Below are 15000 nucleotides of genomic sequence, written 5' to 3' on the forward strand. Positions count from 1 at the left end.
CACCCTCACAGTGAAGAACTTCTTCCTTATATCTAATCTACATCTACCCTCTTTCAGTCTAAAGCCATTACCCCTGGTCCTATCACTACATGCCCTTGTAAAAAGTCCCTCTCCAGCTCTCCTGTGGACCCCCTTTAGGTACTGGGATGCTGCTATAAGGTCTCCCTGGAGCCTTCTCTCCAGGCTGAACAACCCCAACTCTCTCAGCCTGTCTTCATAGGAGAGGTGCTCCAGCCCTCTGATCATCTTGGTGGCCCTCCTCTGGACTCGCTTCAACAGGTCCATGCCCTTCTTATGTTGGGGGCCCCAGAGTGGAACGCAGTTCTCTGGCTGGGGTCTCACGAGAGTGAAGCAGAGGGGGAGAATCACCTCCCTCGACCTGCTGGTCACGCTTCTTTTGATGCAGCCCAGGATGCGGATGGCTTTCTGGGCTGCAAATGCACATTGCCGGGTCACGTTGAGCTTCTTGTCAACCAACACCCCCAAGTCCTCTGCAGGGCTGCTCTCAATCCACTCCTAAAAAAGTAAAATAGCCAAGTAAGCTTCCATTTTACTTTTGTCCTGAAAGAGGCTTTTCCTAAGCCTAAAAGGCCATTCATGTTGTTTTGGGGGACTTCTCTGAGGCTTTGAAGTAAGGTATCAATTGTAAATAACTGCTCACAAGACGGAGTCATTTTCTAAGTCTCCAGGTGAGGCTCCTTTCAAACCACTGACATGGTGGAAAGCTTCTTGTATCACATTCTTAAACCTTGGGTAATTGGATTGCTTAACGGACTGTTTGGTAATCTCATAAATAGCATTTAACCATGTAATAAGGCAGGGAACTTGGTACGTTTGACCCAGCTTTTGACCTTTGTCATCTTCAGTAATAAATATGCTCAGGCTGTACCTTTCTGCACATTCTGAATACAGTAGATGTGCAGTCAAGATAGCAGGGTGTATTAAATCCTGTGTTGCCAGCTTTGTCAGCTGATGAACCTCCTGCGTGCCTGGAAATAAAGCCAGAATAGTGGAAGCTTTACACAAAAGCGTTATGGAGCTTCTCTGCTTCGCTGGAGCAGGGATGGCTATGGGCAGTGTGAGCTGCTGTGCTCTCCCTGGCTTGCTAAAGTTACAAGCACTGTGTGACACAAACTTGCAGATGTGTCAGTGGAAGGAAATGTGCAAAATAAGACACCCTGAACATGGAGGAGAAGAGTGAGAAGCTTGGTCTAATAAGAATGAGCGGTGATGAATGGTACATTTTTCAGAGCAGATCTTACATACGTAGTGCCTGTTCTGTAGACATCTTTGTGTTACAGGTGTATATATATGATGTTGAAGGTTGGGTGAATGTCGGCTTTGGGTAATATAAAAGCATACTAGCATAACAGAGGGCATCGGACACCTGCTGGCTTAGTCTCAGCATTTAGTGACGTGATCAAACTACGCTAGAAAGCCAGAAGAAAGTAGTCCCCGTTCAGCTGATGGTTGCCAGAGTCAGTTGCATCTGAAGTGAATGCACGATCCAGAGCTTTGACTTAGAGATGTACAACACAATTGGGCATACAAGGGCTTATGCAGACATGAAGGCACGTGTTTTTGCCCACATGTTGTGCTTGGAACTTGAAAAGGATTTTTTTATAGTCATCTGCAAGTATATTCACACTGTTCATTTCATGTAGAAGGCCTAAGGATGGTAGAGTGCGTGTATATTAGTGCTGTGTACTGAATGATGTACTAGCTCAATGCAGAGCATTTTTACACTGTTTAGTGATTCTGTAGCTAGTGATAACACTGACAAAAGTTTACACATCAACTCAAACAACATGGAAGTGCCTCAGCATAGGAAGTGGTGGTAAAGCAGAGCTCCTACTCCCTTGGGCCCTGTAAGAGAAACAGTTTTGTCAGCTTGGGAACAAAATAAACCAGTTTTCTATAAATTACTCTTTATGGTGAATGTGCCATACAAAAAAAAGGAAACATGAATACTTCAATATCATGAAAAGTCACAAATGGCTTTAATCAGTAAGATATGAGAGAGAAACCTTGATGGCTGAATAGGTTTTCTGATATATAGGAAAATGTGGCTCTTGGTGGACGATTTGCCTATAATTAAAGCATTTATAATGTCTTCTCCCTTTCTTTGTCCTGGTTTCAGCTGGGATAGAGTTAATTTTCTTCTTAGTAGCTGGTATAGTGCAGTGTTTTGGGTTTAGTATGAGAATAATGTTGATAACACACTGATGTTTCTAGTTGTTGCTAAGTAGTGTTTATACTAAGTCAAGGATTTTTCAGCTTCTCATGCCCAGCCAGCAAGAAGGCTGGAGGGGCACAAGAAGCTGGGAGGGGACACAGCCAGGACAACTGACCCAAACTGGCCAAGGGGATATTCCATACCATATGACATCATGCCCAGTATATAAACTGGGGGGAGTTGGCTGGGAGGGGTGGATTGCTGCTCGGGAACTGACTGGGCATTGGTCGGTGAGTGGTGAGCAATTGCGTTGTGCATCACTTGTTTTGTATATTCTAATTATTGTCATTTTATTATTATTATTATTATTATTTTCTTCCTTTCTGTCCTATTAAACTGTCTTTATCTCAAACCATGAGTTTTACTTTTTTTCAGTTCTCTCCCACTGGGTGGGGGGGAGTGAGCGAGCAGCTGTGTGGTGCTTAGTTGCCGGCTGGGGTTAAATCACGACACCTTTCTTTGATGTCTTATAAAATACAAACTCATGCTGCAGCATTGCCCATCATGAGCATGCTAATAATGGCCTCTCTTCTCCAGTAGCCTATTTTCAAATAACTTTATAGGAACAAAATCATTGAAATCATCAATGAAATAAAAAATTATGAAGGTTGGATGGACGGTAGCCACACCTGTAACATGATTGCTTAAGTATTATTTTGGGAGGATACTGAGCTGAAAAGTGTCTATATTGCATTCTGACTCCTCCAGAAATGATGAATAGGCGTAGTTGTAGAAGATGCAAATCAGTTTCTCACTACTGGATTACGAATTCTAAATGAAAGAATTTTAGGATCTTTTCCTGATGGTTATTATTTTGAAAACCGATCCTGATAAGGTAAAGCTTGAGAATTAACAATTTACTTTGCTGGCAGCTTTCCATCCCCAGCCATTGTTAGGAATTCATTAAAAAGACCTTTGATTAAGCTTTCTTTCCATGCTGGCTGGAGAGGTTTTCAGTGAAGCTTGGTCAGGAAGGTGGAGTGTTGGTATGAAAATATTTTGATTAAGAAAAAGTGTTAGTTCTGTTAAGAAAAGTATTTTGTGTTTAGGCTAAAGTTTGTCATCAAAACTGAAGAGGAATGTGTGTTCTTCATCCCCAAGTACTCAGCATAGCCATGGGCTCAGGGTTCAAGCAGCTTACCTGGGATGCGAGGAGTAGAGGCTCACGTCCCGTCTTTGGATTCAGATCCTGAATTTCAGTGTACCTAAACATAAGGAGACTATAGGTTGAAAAGATGTAAATATGCAAAGCTCCCTCTTTCCCTCCCAACCTGTTACACCTACAAGGCCTGTGACAGATCTCTGCCTACCAACTTTTTGTCCTGCTGCAAAACAGTGTCTATTTTGTGATCCCTGAAAATTTTGACAAAGTCTAAGAAACATGTCCCGATAACCGTGACGTGAACAGAAAGCAAGCATTTACTTTGCAGGTAGTCGCAGGGAGACGGGCTGGTTGTGGGGAGCGGGGCTGTTGGCCGTGGGTTCCTGCGCTGGGGGGTGCTGTTGCATGCGGAGAGGCCGCTGCAGCCCAGCGCGGGGGGAGCGTGAGGAGCTTGCTTAGACACGCACCCTCGCAGAGCTGCCATCAGTACTGCTGAACAGTGTGTCTCCTTGCTCTCAGGCTCTTGGAGTAAGGTGAGTTAGGATGTGAGGACCTCAAATTCATTGTATTTTTCCAGCGTGGTAACAATTTCTTTTAAGACGAGAGAAGGGACTGCCTCTGCCTTCCTTCGCTCTGGTTACTATCCTGCTTCCCTGCCACTGTTCTTGAACAAGTTATCAACCCTCTTCCCCAGCACCCTTTTTCTGGTAGAAGGCTCAGTGTGCACTGGGACGTTGCCTTATCTCTGGTACAACAATAATCCTACTGTACAGAGGGGGAGAAGAGGAGGAGGGAAAAGGAAATTTTGCCTCTGCTGCTGTGTCATTAGTTTCAGTATGTTGATCCTGGTTTTCCCTCCTGCTAACTTTTCCTCATTTTCCTACCCACTTAGTGTTTTGCTGTTTACCTTATAGCTTGTACCTAACAGTGGAGTCTGGGCTAGGTGCTTGCGTCTTGTGCTCATGTGGAATCTATTTAAGACCCTTTGCGGGGCCTCATTCCAAAGTATGTGCCCTTCAACCTAAACTCTGTAGCAGGAGTCTTGAATTTTTGAGAGACTCGTTTAGAGTCTTGTAACACATGGGGAAGTTTGGCAGCATCGTAAGTTGAGTGAAAAAAGCTGGGGTTATATTGCTGAATTAAGTACCGAAAGGATTTGCCTGTACTTCGTCTTTTCTTCACGTTGTACCTTGCGCTGATAAAGAAACCTAAGTTAGCGGAGCGGAACTCTGTGATAAGTGCTTTTTGGTGGCTAAGCCAAACAGCTTGAACTCGGTTTCTGGAGAATAAGGGTTTTCTCTCTCTGATGCATGAGGATTCATTTTTCTGAGCATACGCACATGCTGAGCCTGACTCAGTACCCAGCCGGGGTAAGCCTTGCCAGCAGAGCCCATCCTCCGGAGCGCCAGCAGATGGGGTGCGGAGCGCGGCCGGCGCTGCGGCGTGCGGAGCCGGCTCCGGGCTGCGCCAGGCTCCCAGGTAAGTTCTGCTCGCCTTGCGCCTTGCTTGGGCTTCATGTTGCAGGATAGACTAGTAATAAGACTGCAGAATGCCGTTATTTTTCCTTAAGGGGCTTAAGAATATTTTTCTATGACCTAATCTGCAGGCAAAATGCCTGTTCTTTAAATTTTAGCTTATAGGCAGCAGTGGCTCTAAAACTTTTTGAGACTTCACGCGGCTATTAGGGATTAGTCGGAGGAGTGTCTTTAGGGCAGCTGAGCAATTTCTGTCAATCTCCCTTTAGGCAGATTTGGAATGCATTATAGAATAAATTTAGTCCCTGAATAATTCTAATAAAATAGAGAATCACATATCCCATCTGGGAGGCGTAATTTCTGATTGTAACTATATAAATCAACAGAAAGCATCTCTCGCAAGAGTATTTTCAGACCCAGATGGTGATTGAGTTACAAATGCATTTTTCATGTCCTTATTGTGAAATGGAGGTCAGGATAAAATACAGTCAGAAGACTGAAATGAAGCTCTTGGATATAGACCCTCATCCATTAAATTAGTGTCTCAGTGGGTTTTAGTTTCGCTACATTCAACAGTCTGAATTAATTGAGTTCAACAGAACAGCATCACAACAGCAGAAAATCTGAATCTATTTCTAAAATGTATATGCAACGGGTAGAGTCTTTGAAGGCTATACCATACCTGTCTCCAACAAAGAACTTCTGATTGCCTGAATAATAGCACTGAAAATGTTACTGTTTCAGTAAACTCCTTGAAGTCTCAGGAGAGAGCAAAATCTGCATTTCCTTAAGAGCAGAATCTCTTGAAGAGAAAACAGTTGAGACTGAAAGCAAACTTAAGTATTAAGAGAAGTCCATGCATAGTTCAGAAAAGGTCACTGCTAATTAATCATTCTTAATTATTGAGAAGCAAGGAAATTCTGTCTCCCATTTCCCCCCATCAGATTTCTTTTCTGAATAGCAAAGAACTAAAATTGTCTGAACAAGCTAATAAAGTCATCCAGGAAGTTGAGCTCATTTCCAATATTAGAATAAATGCTGTACCTACAAAAGAGATGAGTTCATAGGAAGCTGATGGCAAGTTCTGTTTCCCTAAATGTTTAAAGCTTTGTTTGTCTTTTTCTAAAAGCACAACAGAAGTGATGTCTTAGTGGTTAAATCAAAACCTCCATCGTTTACCCCTAAAATACTTTTAGCAGATTAGAAACGTTGGGAGTCAAACCTGGTAGCTTCTGTCTGCTGGGTGCTTGCCTATGGTCAAACAAAGATCCTTTAAAGGACGTAGGTCTAACCAGTGGATCTTTTAATTGCGTAAGTTAGTTTGATACTTGGGTAAAGGATGATTTCCATATCATATTCCTCAAAGAGCTGTTGAGATGTGGAGTGAATATTGTAATAATGCAATAATACTTGTCACTAAGTATCTCTTTGGAAGCATAATGAGATTTTACCTTGTATTCCTCCCAGCAACTGGGGGATATTTTGTTCTTCAAAAGTTGTTGGCTCAATTTTGCATCTAGTCAAGTCAGGTGGATTTTGCCATGTCATGTAGATACAGGAGCATAAAGGAGAACATGACCTCAAAAGTGGATGGAGATAAGTCACAGCCACCACATTCAGACTGGAAGCATAGTGTAGGTCTTCTTAAGGTTTTGACTTAGCCTGTTGTATACCCAAGGGATCATCAAGAAAATGTGTGTTTGCACACATCCAGTACCCACCAAACATTCACAGGTCAGACCTGGGGTTTAGGTACACGTACATCTTTGGTAGCAGTTACATAAAAAAAAAAAAATCAATGGTAGGTTGTATTTCCTTACCTATAAAGGCAAAAGGATAACAAAGGATGACACAATTTAAAATTCATAAGAGACAGCAGGTTTTCAAGTGTGTGCACTAAGTGGAGTGGAAAATGTTCCTCCTCTCTTCCTCTGAATTCCAGTGTTAGAGTTCTACACTTCTGCTTATTTTTTTCTATTGTGCAAGTCTCTTGTAGAGCTCCAATTATTATCCTGGCCAGCTAATTCTGTTCTGAGATTGTAATGCATTATACCGCTTCTGTATAACAGGAAAGGGAACTTCCTCTTTAAAGCTACGGATTACTAAATAAGGAGGATTTCTGATGGGCGGAGTTTTCCCTTGAGCAGGCTAGATAAAGGCTTGCGGGATTTACAGACCTCTCAGACTGCAAGCAGCATGAACTGCAGCCTGCCAGGCGGAGTGCTGCTCAGCTACGCGATGGCTGGACAGCGGGACAGGTTGTGCCTTCAGTCTCTTTGGGACTTTGTCACAGCAAAGGAGCCATTGATCAAGTCACCGTTTTTCCCAGTGCTGTTTTCTTTTACAGCATACATGGCTTTCTGTCTTCCGTATGTTGCACTGGACTTTTTAAACACTAGACTACCAAACTTGAGAAAATACAAAATCCAGCCGCAGAACTATCCAACTCTTGGAATGATGGTGCCTTGCATTATTCAAACTGTGTATCACCATGTTGTTTTGATCTTCCCGGTGACGTTTCTCCACTGGTACTGGAGACCAATGAACCTACCAGTGATAGCTCCAGAGCTGCCTGAGGTCCTGCTGGAAGTAGGAGTTTGCCTGCTTCTGTTTGATTTTGAGTACTTCCTGTGGCATTTGCTTCATCACAAGGTGCCTTGGCTCTACAAGACCTTCCACAAGGTGCATCACAAGCATGTGTCAACGTTTGCTCTTACTACACAGTATTCCAGTGTATGGGAATTGCTCTCACTGGGATTTTTTGCTGCTATCAACCCAGTGCTCCTTGGATGCCATCCTTTGACAGAAATGATTTTCTTCCTTGTAAACATTTGGTTGTCAGTGGAGGACCATTCGGGATACGACCTTCCGTGGTCAACTCACCGACTTGTCCCTTTTGGTTTGTATGGAGGAGCACCACATCATGATCTCCATCATCTGAAGTTCAAATCAAACTATGCTCCTTACTTCACCCACTGGGACAAACTCTTTGGGACCTTCACAGAGTCACATTCTAATTAAGGATATTTACCTGTGGACGAACTCTTATTTTTTTATAGACTAAACTGGGACATTAATTTTTCAAAGACATACAGAAGATTGTATATTTGAAGCTGCCTATAAAAGCAATAGCTATTTATAACAAATCCTCTTAATATATGTGTAATTGTATGAATACTTGGAACTGCCTATGTTAAATGACTGCAAATGAGAGGGTAAATATCTATTGCTTAAATTTGTTTGAGTCAAAGATGTAAGGGACATATTAAGAGACATTCTCTCTTCTTCCCTTCTTTCCAGCTTTCATAAAGCATATATTGTATTACTGTATGATGTTTTATACATACACCAATTATCTTACTGTTGTAGGATGATTTATGATGTAAACAGAAAAGGTACACATCATGGATTTTGTGGAGTTTAATCTGCCAGAGCATATTATTGCACAATGATGTTGTAAAATATTGCTGCCAAACAAAGCTAGTTGGCTAACTGTGCAATAATTTTGATATTTGTATTTTAAACCTTGATGTACTGTCTGTTTTTAATAGAAAATAAATATGGTCATTCTTTTAAAATTATATTCTGTTTCATTTTATTCATTCCTCTGTTCATATTAGAAACAGGTATGATTCCTTTTGCATAGGTGTCATTTATTTGAGTTTCAGAGTTTCAGACTTTTCTTATTAAAATAGTGTCACGTTATATCAAAAATGAACCATTTACTTCTTCTCCAGCATCACGTGTTATTTTTAAATAGTTTTCAATTTTGTAGATACAGAATATTGAAGAATGCAGTTTAAAAAGCCACGGTGAAATTTTATTATTACATTTGTGAGAAGCTTGAATAATTTTCACTAAATTTATGGTGTGAGAGCAGAACATTAAGCAGCCCCTTAATAAAAGGGCACACTGGTCCTTCACAACCACATCAATTAGTTGTTACTTGCATGCAAAAACCTGGCAAGGAATATAAACAGGGTTTCTACAAAATAGGTGATTCTTTCAAGCAGATTTCAGAGGAATAGAATCAAACCTTTCAGGATCCTAAACCATAAAACAAAATGGCTACATGTTGCTAGAAGAACAGTTATATATAAAACATTGCCATGTAGTCTCACAGAAGTCACACTGAAAAAAATAAGCGTGAAGAGATAAGCAGGTCTTCCATGTCTCATTCAGCAGAGATCCATATGGACTTCTTATATCCACCACATAACATTGTAATGCTTATAATCTTCTATCTTGTATTACTAATAAACTTCTGAGGATAGTGATGGGAAAGAGAAAGTGCAAATAATGTAGAGTGTGTAATGAACACTTACGCATCATCATCCAAAAATGTCTTTGTCATTATGTTATGTCTAGACGGATGTGTGACCTTACAGAGGCTGTTTGTCCAGGAGGAGAGAGAACCCTCAGTATTTCCAACAATGTGAACTTACAAACGGAACAACACTTTTGGACACTGCATCTGTTTGATAACAGAAAATAATTCTCATAAACATCTTCATAAACAGTACGAAATGCTGCAATCTTAATACTTAACTACTTGCTCTGCTCTCTGGATATCACAGAAGAGCAACCCTTCTTTTCAGTGGTAAGAACATGACACATCCTGAGAGCAAAACCTGAGGCTTAAAAGAACACAAAATTGGAATTTTTGCCATGCATCTATTCAGCTGAAAGAAAGAATTCCCAATCTTTCTGATGATTATAATCTTTAGTATTTTGGGGTGTGCTACAGAGAGAAGGAAATACTCTTTTTTTTCTGCCAAATGCAGGAGGCAAAATATAGTCTCTGATTTCTTTGAGCTGTTTAGCCATTTTGAGGTATCCCAAAGTTACCCTCTCAGTTCTAGAAATCCCACTTAATTCAGCTTGGCAAATACTGAGCATCTGACGGGGTGCTCTGTGGTTTCAATGAGTTATACCTTATACTATAACTATATACTGTAACTATACACTATAACAGTCTGTTTCATGTACTATTGGCTCTCTAAGTAAGCAAGGTTAAGCCTAACTGGTACTTGGATATGTTGCTATAGGAAGCCTATGAGCAAATCCCACAAGAAAAGTTGTAGCTGAACCCATGGGGATTATTCTGCTTTTTTTGCATGAAGCTTAAGAGTTGATATAACAGATCCTTTACTATGGGAGAAAAAGTCCTAGTCAGCTGCAGGCAAAACTATGCTTGCTCTTGTCAAGTCAAGTGAGATAGTCTCATTTGGCATTGACAGTGTAGCATAACAGTGGTGAGGATGACGAAAGTGACAACGGAAGGAGGCAATGTACTGCATGATGATCCTGCCTCCTCCTCTCTCCCTCACATCCTCAACGTTTGCATGACTTCAGACACACACCAAGAATGCATTTCCTCAAACATGGAATTTCCCCCAGGTTATATCTGTACCGAACCTCTTGCCAGTCAGACCTGGAATCTCGGTTTAAAGGCTTGTTATTGCATGAACTTGGAATACTAAAAAAAAAAAATACCAAAAAAGAATAGTTGTCAAATGAAAATTTGACTAGTATATGTCTGGAATGGTTTATTTGAATTCTATGCTAGAAATATCTGTACTTCGTCATCATGACATAATCCTAGCATACCTTGTCCCTATTTCTCCAATGCTTTGAAGGTAACTTAGGCTCTAAACCGTGAGGGATTGAAAACATTTGCATATTGTGTGTACTTTGAAGCACTTTCTGTAACAGTGTACGATAATATAACTTTAGGTGTACGTATGAGAAAAACTCATGAGCAGAAGACCCAGACAAACATATACCTTCAGGCCTTTGCAATTCAACGAAAAGCAAAATATAGACAAAACCATATACTGCAGATAAAGCAAATAAGAGTTGGTTTTTTTCCTGTTTTCATTGAAAGTTCAGCATATACTGTACTGCTGAGCGTGAGAGCACAGCAAGTTCTGTGTATTGATGGTGCTGAGATTTTAAAACAGGATTTTAGAGATGTTACTTCCTATATTTGCATTTCCCCATGGTCTTTACCACAAGTCTTTACCAGACAAATGGAACAGCATGACACTCTATTGTAAGGGTTTATGTCAGAAAACCAAAACCAACTTTCTCTCTTCTGTTCCAAAATTCTCCTAGCTTCCTTCCTCATTATAATGTGACATGATGTGCCACACAGACTTCCTATCTAATCTGCTGAAAGCTAATCTGTTGTCATTTGTGAGTAAATAGAGGATGTTTGCACAGACCCTTGAAGCTATAAAATGAAATTTTTGATGCTGCTATTGTCCACTTTATATCTTTAAAAATCCTAATTTAATAAAGGTCAGAGAAGGAAGACTTTATGCATTTCTTTGTAACTGTATCTTAATTCTTAGGCACATGGTTAAATATTGAACTCTTTGTCTGATCTTACAAATTGCAGGAGTTCCCCAGTTCTCACTGGCAATTCAGCACTATACTTCTCTTGAAATTTAGGCTGAGTCTTTCAGACGATACTCCGTTTGGCAATTTTAGAGGTAACAGTATACAACACTGCAACGGGACAGGTTTTTGCTTAGTGGGTGCGTTCTCAGTGCTGCTGGAAAGTGTGCTCCTCAGGTGCTTTGGAGAGCGTATGAAGTTTAGAGCCATGCTGAGTCAATGTTCACTTCTGGAAAAGGCTTTATCCTTATTCATGTTGATCAAATGCAAGTACTTCACAGGGGAAAAACAACACAGCCTACAGTCTTGTCCTGGTTTCAGCTGGGACAGAGTTAACTCTCTTAGTAGCTGGTACAGTGCTGTGTTTTGGATTTAGTGTGAGAATAATGTTGATAACACTCTGATGTTTTAGTTGTTGCTAAGTAGCGCTTAAGTTAAGGATTTTCAGTTTCCCATGCTCTGCCAGCAAGCAGGTGTGCAAGAAGCTGGGAGGGAGCAGAGCCAGGACAGCTGACCCGAACTAGCCAGAGGGGTATTCCATACCATGGAACGTCATGCCCAGTATATAAACTGGGGGGAGCTGGCCAGGAGGGGTGGATCGCTGCTCTGGCATCGGTCAGCGGGTGGTGGGCACTGGCATTGTGCATCACTGTTTTTTTTTTCTTTTTCTTCCCTCTGCTTTTTTTTTTGTTGCATTCCTTTTCATTACTATTATTATTATTATATTTCATTATTATTATTGTTAGTATTTTATTTTACTTTAGTTATTAAACTGTTCTTATCTCAACCAATGAGTTTTACCTTCTTTCCCGATTCTCCTCCCCGTCCCACTGGGAGCTGGTGGGGGGAGTGAGGGAGCAGCTGCGTGGTGCTTAGCTCCTGACTGGGGTTAAACCACGACAAGTCTACAGCTATGATTTTTTATGATTTGAAAAATAATCGATGTCATTAATGGATTTAGTGACTCGGTTAAGCTAGTGTGTTATCTGGATTAAATGAAAAACTAGTATCTCTTTGGGCTATCCAACTATGCTATCTCTAAATTAGTTTTGAAGCAATTTGCAATGACAGAACACTTAATTGTCATCCGTTGCCCCTCAACATTATTGGAAGGAGTGAATAACTCTTTGATGTGGCTTTATCTTAGTAGACTCAGCAGTCACTTCAGCAGTTTTACTTATTCTTGCTTTCATGCACAAGTATTAAGCTTCCACTATTACCTGCCTACATCCTTGCGATCCTTTTTGAACCAGTTATGGTTCTATATCTGAAAAAATCAGTCATCTTGGACTCTCTCAAAATACAACCCCCCCGTGGATTTATTCCCAGATTACCTTGGTTGAGAGACTAATCAGTGCGAGCCTACTATCACATTTACATGTAAACTGCATGTAAGACCCCGGCTTTGTGTGCTGGGCTTGGCTGATGTGCCAGTTTGCTCAAATATTTAGGCTGGTCCTGCATTGCTCAGTACAATCCAACCTGAAAGGTCTTTGAACCACAGTCTGGAGTTGTGTTTGCAGTATGTTTTTCTCACAAAAACAACTGCCAAACAATTGTTTTCCAAAACTTAAATGTGTTTCTAATTTATGGAAATTTGAAGTTGCTTAGGACACAGGAAAAAACCCCACACCCCCCAAAACCAACCAACACAAGCATTCCAGACTTTAAAGCAACAGAACTAATGCAGAGGGGCCTTTAGCTGTGGAAAATGATGCTGAGTTTTTTTAATCCTTCTTTTCAGACTTCTTTTTAAAAAGAAGATTTGAAAAGCTTACTAATCACCTTGTCCCCCAAACTGCAATGATTGCCGTGATCAAGGCTGTAGGTGTGGACAGGGGGAGGAGAGAAAGGGAAAGGAAACCCATGTGTCTGCAGGCACTTCCATCACTGTCCCTCCATGCAGCGCACACTACCCGTCAGGTACGGATGGAGTGCTGCTCTGATACCTCCTTCCCACCGCGGCACAGACGCTCAGGTTCTTACCCCTGGAGCAGTACAGACTCCACATCCGCACACAGCTTTTCCTTTCTGTTATCTAGTTCTTTCTGGAAATTCCCACAGCAGCAAAACACAGCGACCTGCAAGAGGGAACTCTGCCTTTGGTCAGCATAAACGCAAACATACTTTTGTGTCATCGGATATAAGATTAAGTTAAAAAAAATCTGCAAGCACACAGACTGGAGTGCCTCTTCCATGCTCAGTTTTGAGATAACAGGTTTTACGTACGGGAAGCCAAAAAGCTAACAAACCAAGTTGGATAGTTCGTAGGCCAGGCAGGCAGAAACATGACTGCTTTGGTTTCAGTCTATTGAGAGAAACTTCAATACTACAGATACGTGATTTGGAGGGATGTGGAAGGATGTGTTACCTATACTTCCAGGGAGAGTTTAGACAGCAGGTACTTTTATTTGTCCTCAGAACTAAGCAGCAAACTATTCAGGGGATTAAGTAGCCCCAAGTCTAGGATGAGCTATGGAAAATCTGTTTTTAAGGTGAGCAAGATGTACCCTTTTTATCAAAAGGATATGAAAAAGCACTGCTAGAAATTGTATTGATGTAAGGCTGTCTACACACCTCTTCAGACATTCACAGAAGCTGTGGAAGATTATACCTCTAAGAACCAACATGCTTGGGTAATTACAAAGCCCCTTTAAGTGATTTATTTACAAAACTTCCGGAGCTAGTCTAAATAGCTGACACAACGGAATTTGTCAAGCTATCCAGAAAAATGAACTGGGAAATACATGGGTGCTAAGGGCTGGAATGATTTAATACCGCGTGAGCATGCTCCTCTGATGCTTGCATTTTACAAAACCTACAAGCTCAGAGGTGGCCTAGTCAGCTGAGCTTTCAGAGAGAGCAAATGCCTTACAGCTGCCTTCCCTCTTTTTTTATCCTAGCCATCTTCTCCACTGCTCTTCTCTTTTCCTGGTGACCCCAAAATACTTCCCTTGAGCAGCTGCTGACAGCCTCCGCTCCTCCCCTAAGAAAACTGGCTGAGTACTGCCAGCTGCTTTGCCAGGTTTGCAGTGTTGTTTCACTTAGGCAGTCAGATGATCACTCCCTTGGGCCCGCATCAGTTGAGAACCTGTAATACATTGCACGCGCATATCCTACTGCAAATGGAGGCTTCTCCCTCACAACCTGTCTTGGGAAACTATGTCTGAGAAGGCAAGTACTTGCCTCTGTCCCTTTTCCTCTCCTACTCAGCTCCATGCAGGCTGGCTTGCATTTCAGGTGTTTTCTCTCTAGGTCTTTCCCCCGGTGGGAGAGTCTCCTGTTGCCTTCCCACCTGCCTCTCTAGAGCCCACTTGAGTCCGGCTCATCCCAGCTCAAGGGAGCAGGAGAGAAGGCTTTTCCCTCCTGAATCCTAGTCCAGGGAGGTCTTGGTTTGGCTCACTGTGCTTGCTGGAGTGACCTTAACTCACGCTGGACTTCTCTGCTGTGTAGTAAGTGTGTTTGTGGGTGGTGGGGTAGCTCAAATGCCCCCATGTGTACTTTCTTCCCTGGATGCAAAGCAAGTGCCGGGTCCTCTGGTGAGGAAGGCGAGCAGACTGATCACGTGTGAGGGGAAGGGGCTCTGGTGGGTCTCTGCCTATTGGGTCAGCAGGGCCATGCTGACACAGGGCTGCAGGATGCAGTGTTTGAGGGTGTCAATGTTTCTTGCCAGCGACAATTCTAGTGTGATCAGGTCCAGCCCAAAGTTGGAGCCTCAAGAAAGAGAGTAATGGCTTAGTAGCTCTGCTACTGATGTGGTGCGGAAAGCAAAAGAATATTTAATT

At 41.8% G+C, this 15000-nt stretch overlaps 1 protein-coding gene across 2 annotated transcripts; it reads left to right on the forward strand.

Moving 5' to 3' along the window:
• The first annotated feature begins 3823 nt into the window (after nucleotides 1–3823).
• On the forward strand, nucleotides 3824–8384 carry CH25H (cholesterol 25-hydroxylase). 2 transcript variants are annotated; one of them, XM_050899069.1, is made up of 2 exons: nucleotides 3824–3871; nucleotides 6883–8384. In XM_050899069.1, exon 2 carries the CDS (start codon nucleotides 7010–7012, stop codon nucleotides 7832–7834), a length of 825 nt encoding a protein of 274 aa, XP_050755026.1. In that variant the 5' UTR covers nucleotides 3824–3871; nucleotides 6883–7009; the 3' UTR covers nucleotides 7835–8384. The 2 variants fall into 2 exon arrangements, with proteins under 2 accessions (XP_050755026.1, XP_050755025.1); XM_050899068.1 differs by lacking the exon at nucleotides 3824–3871 and adding an exon at nucleotides 4546–4817.
• The last annotated feature ends 6616 nt before the right edge of the window (nucleotides 8385–15000 follow it).

The sequence above is a fragment of the Gymnogyps californianus genome, chromosome 6 (assembly GCF_018139145.2).
Source record: "Gymnogyps californianus isolate 813 chromosome 6, ASM1813914v2, whole genome shotgun sequence".
Classification (NCBI taxonomy): Eukaryota; Metazoa; Chordata; class Aves; order Accipitriformes; family Cathartidae; genus Gymnogyps; species Gymnogyps californianus.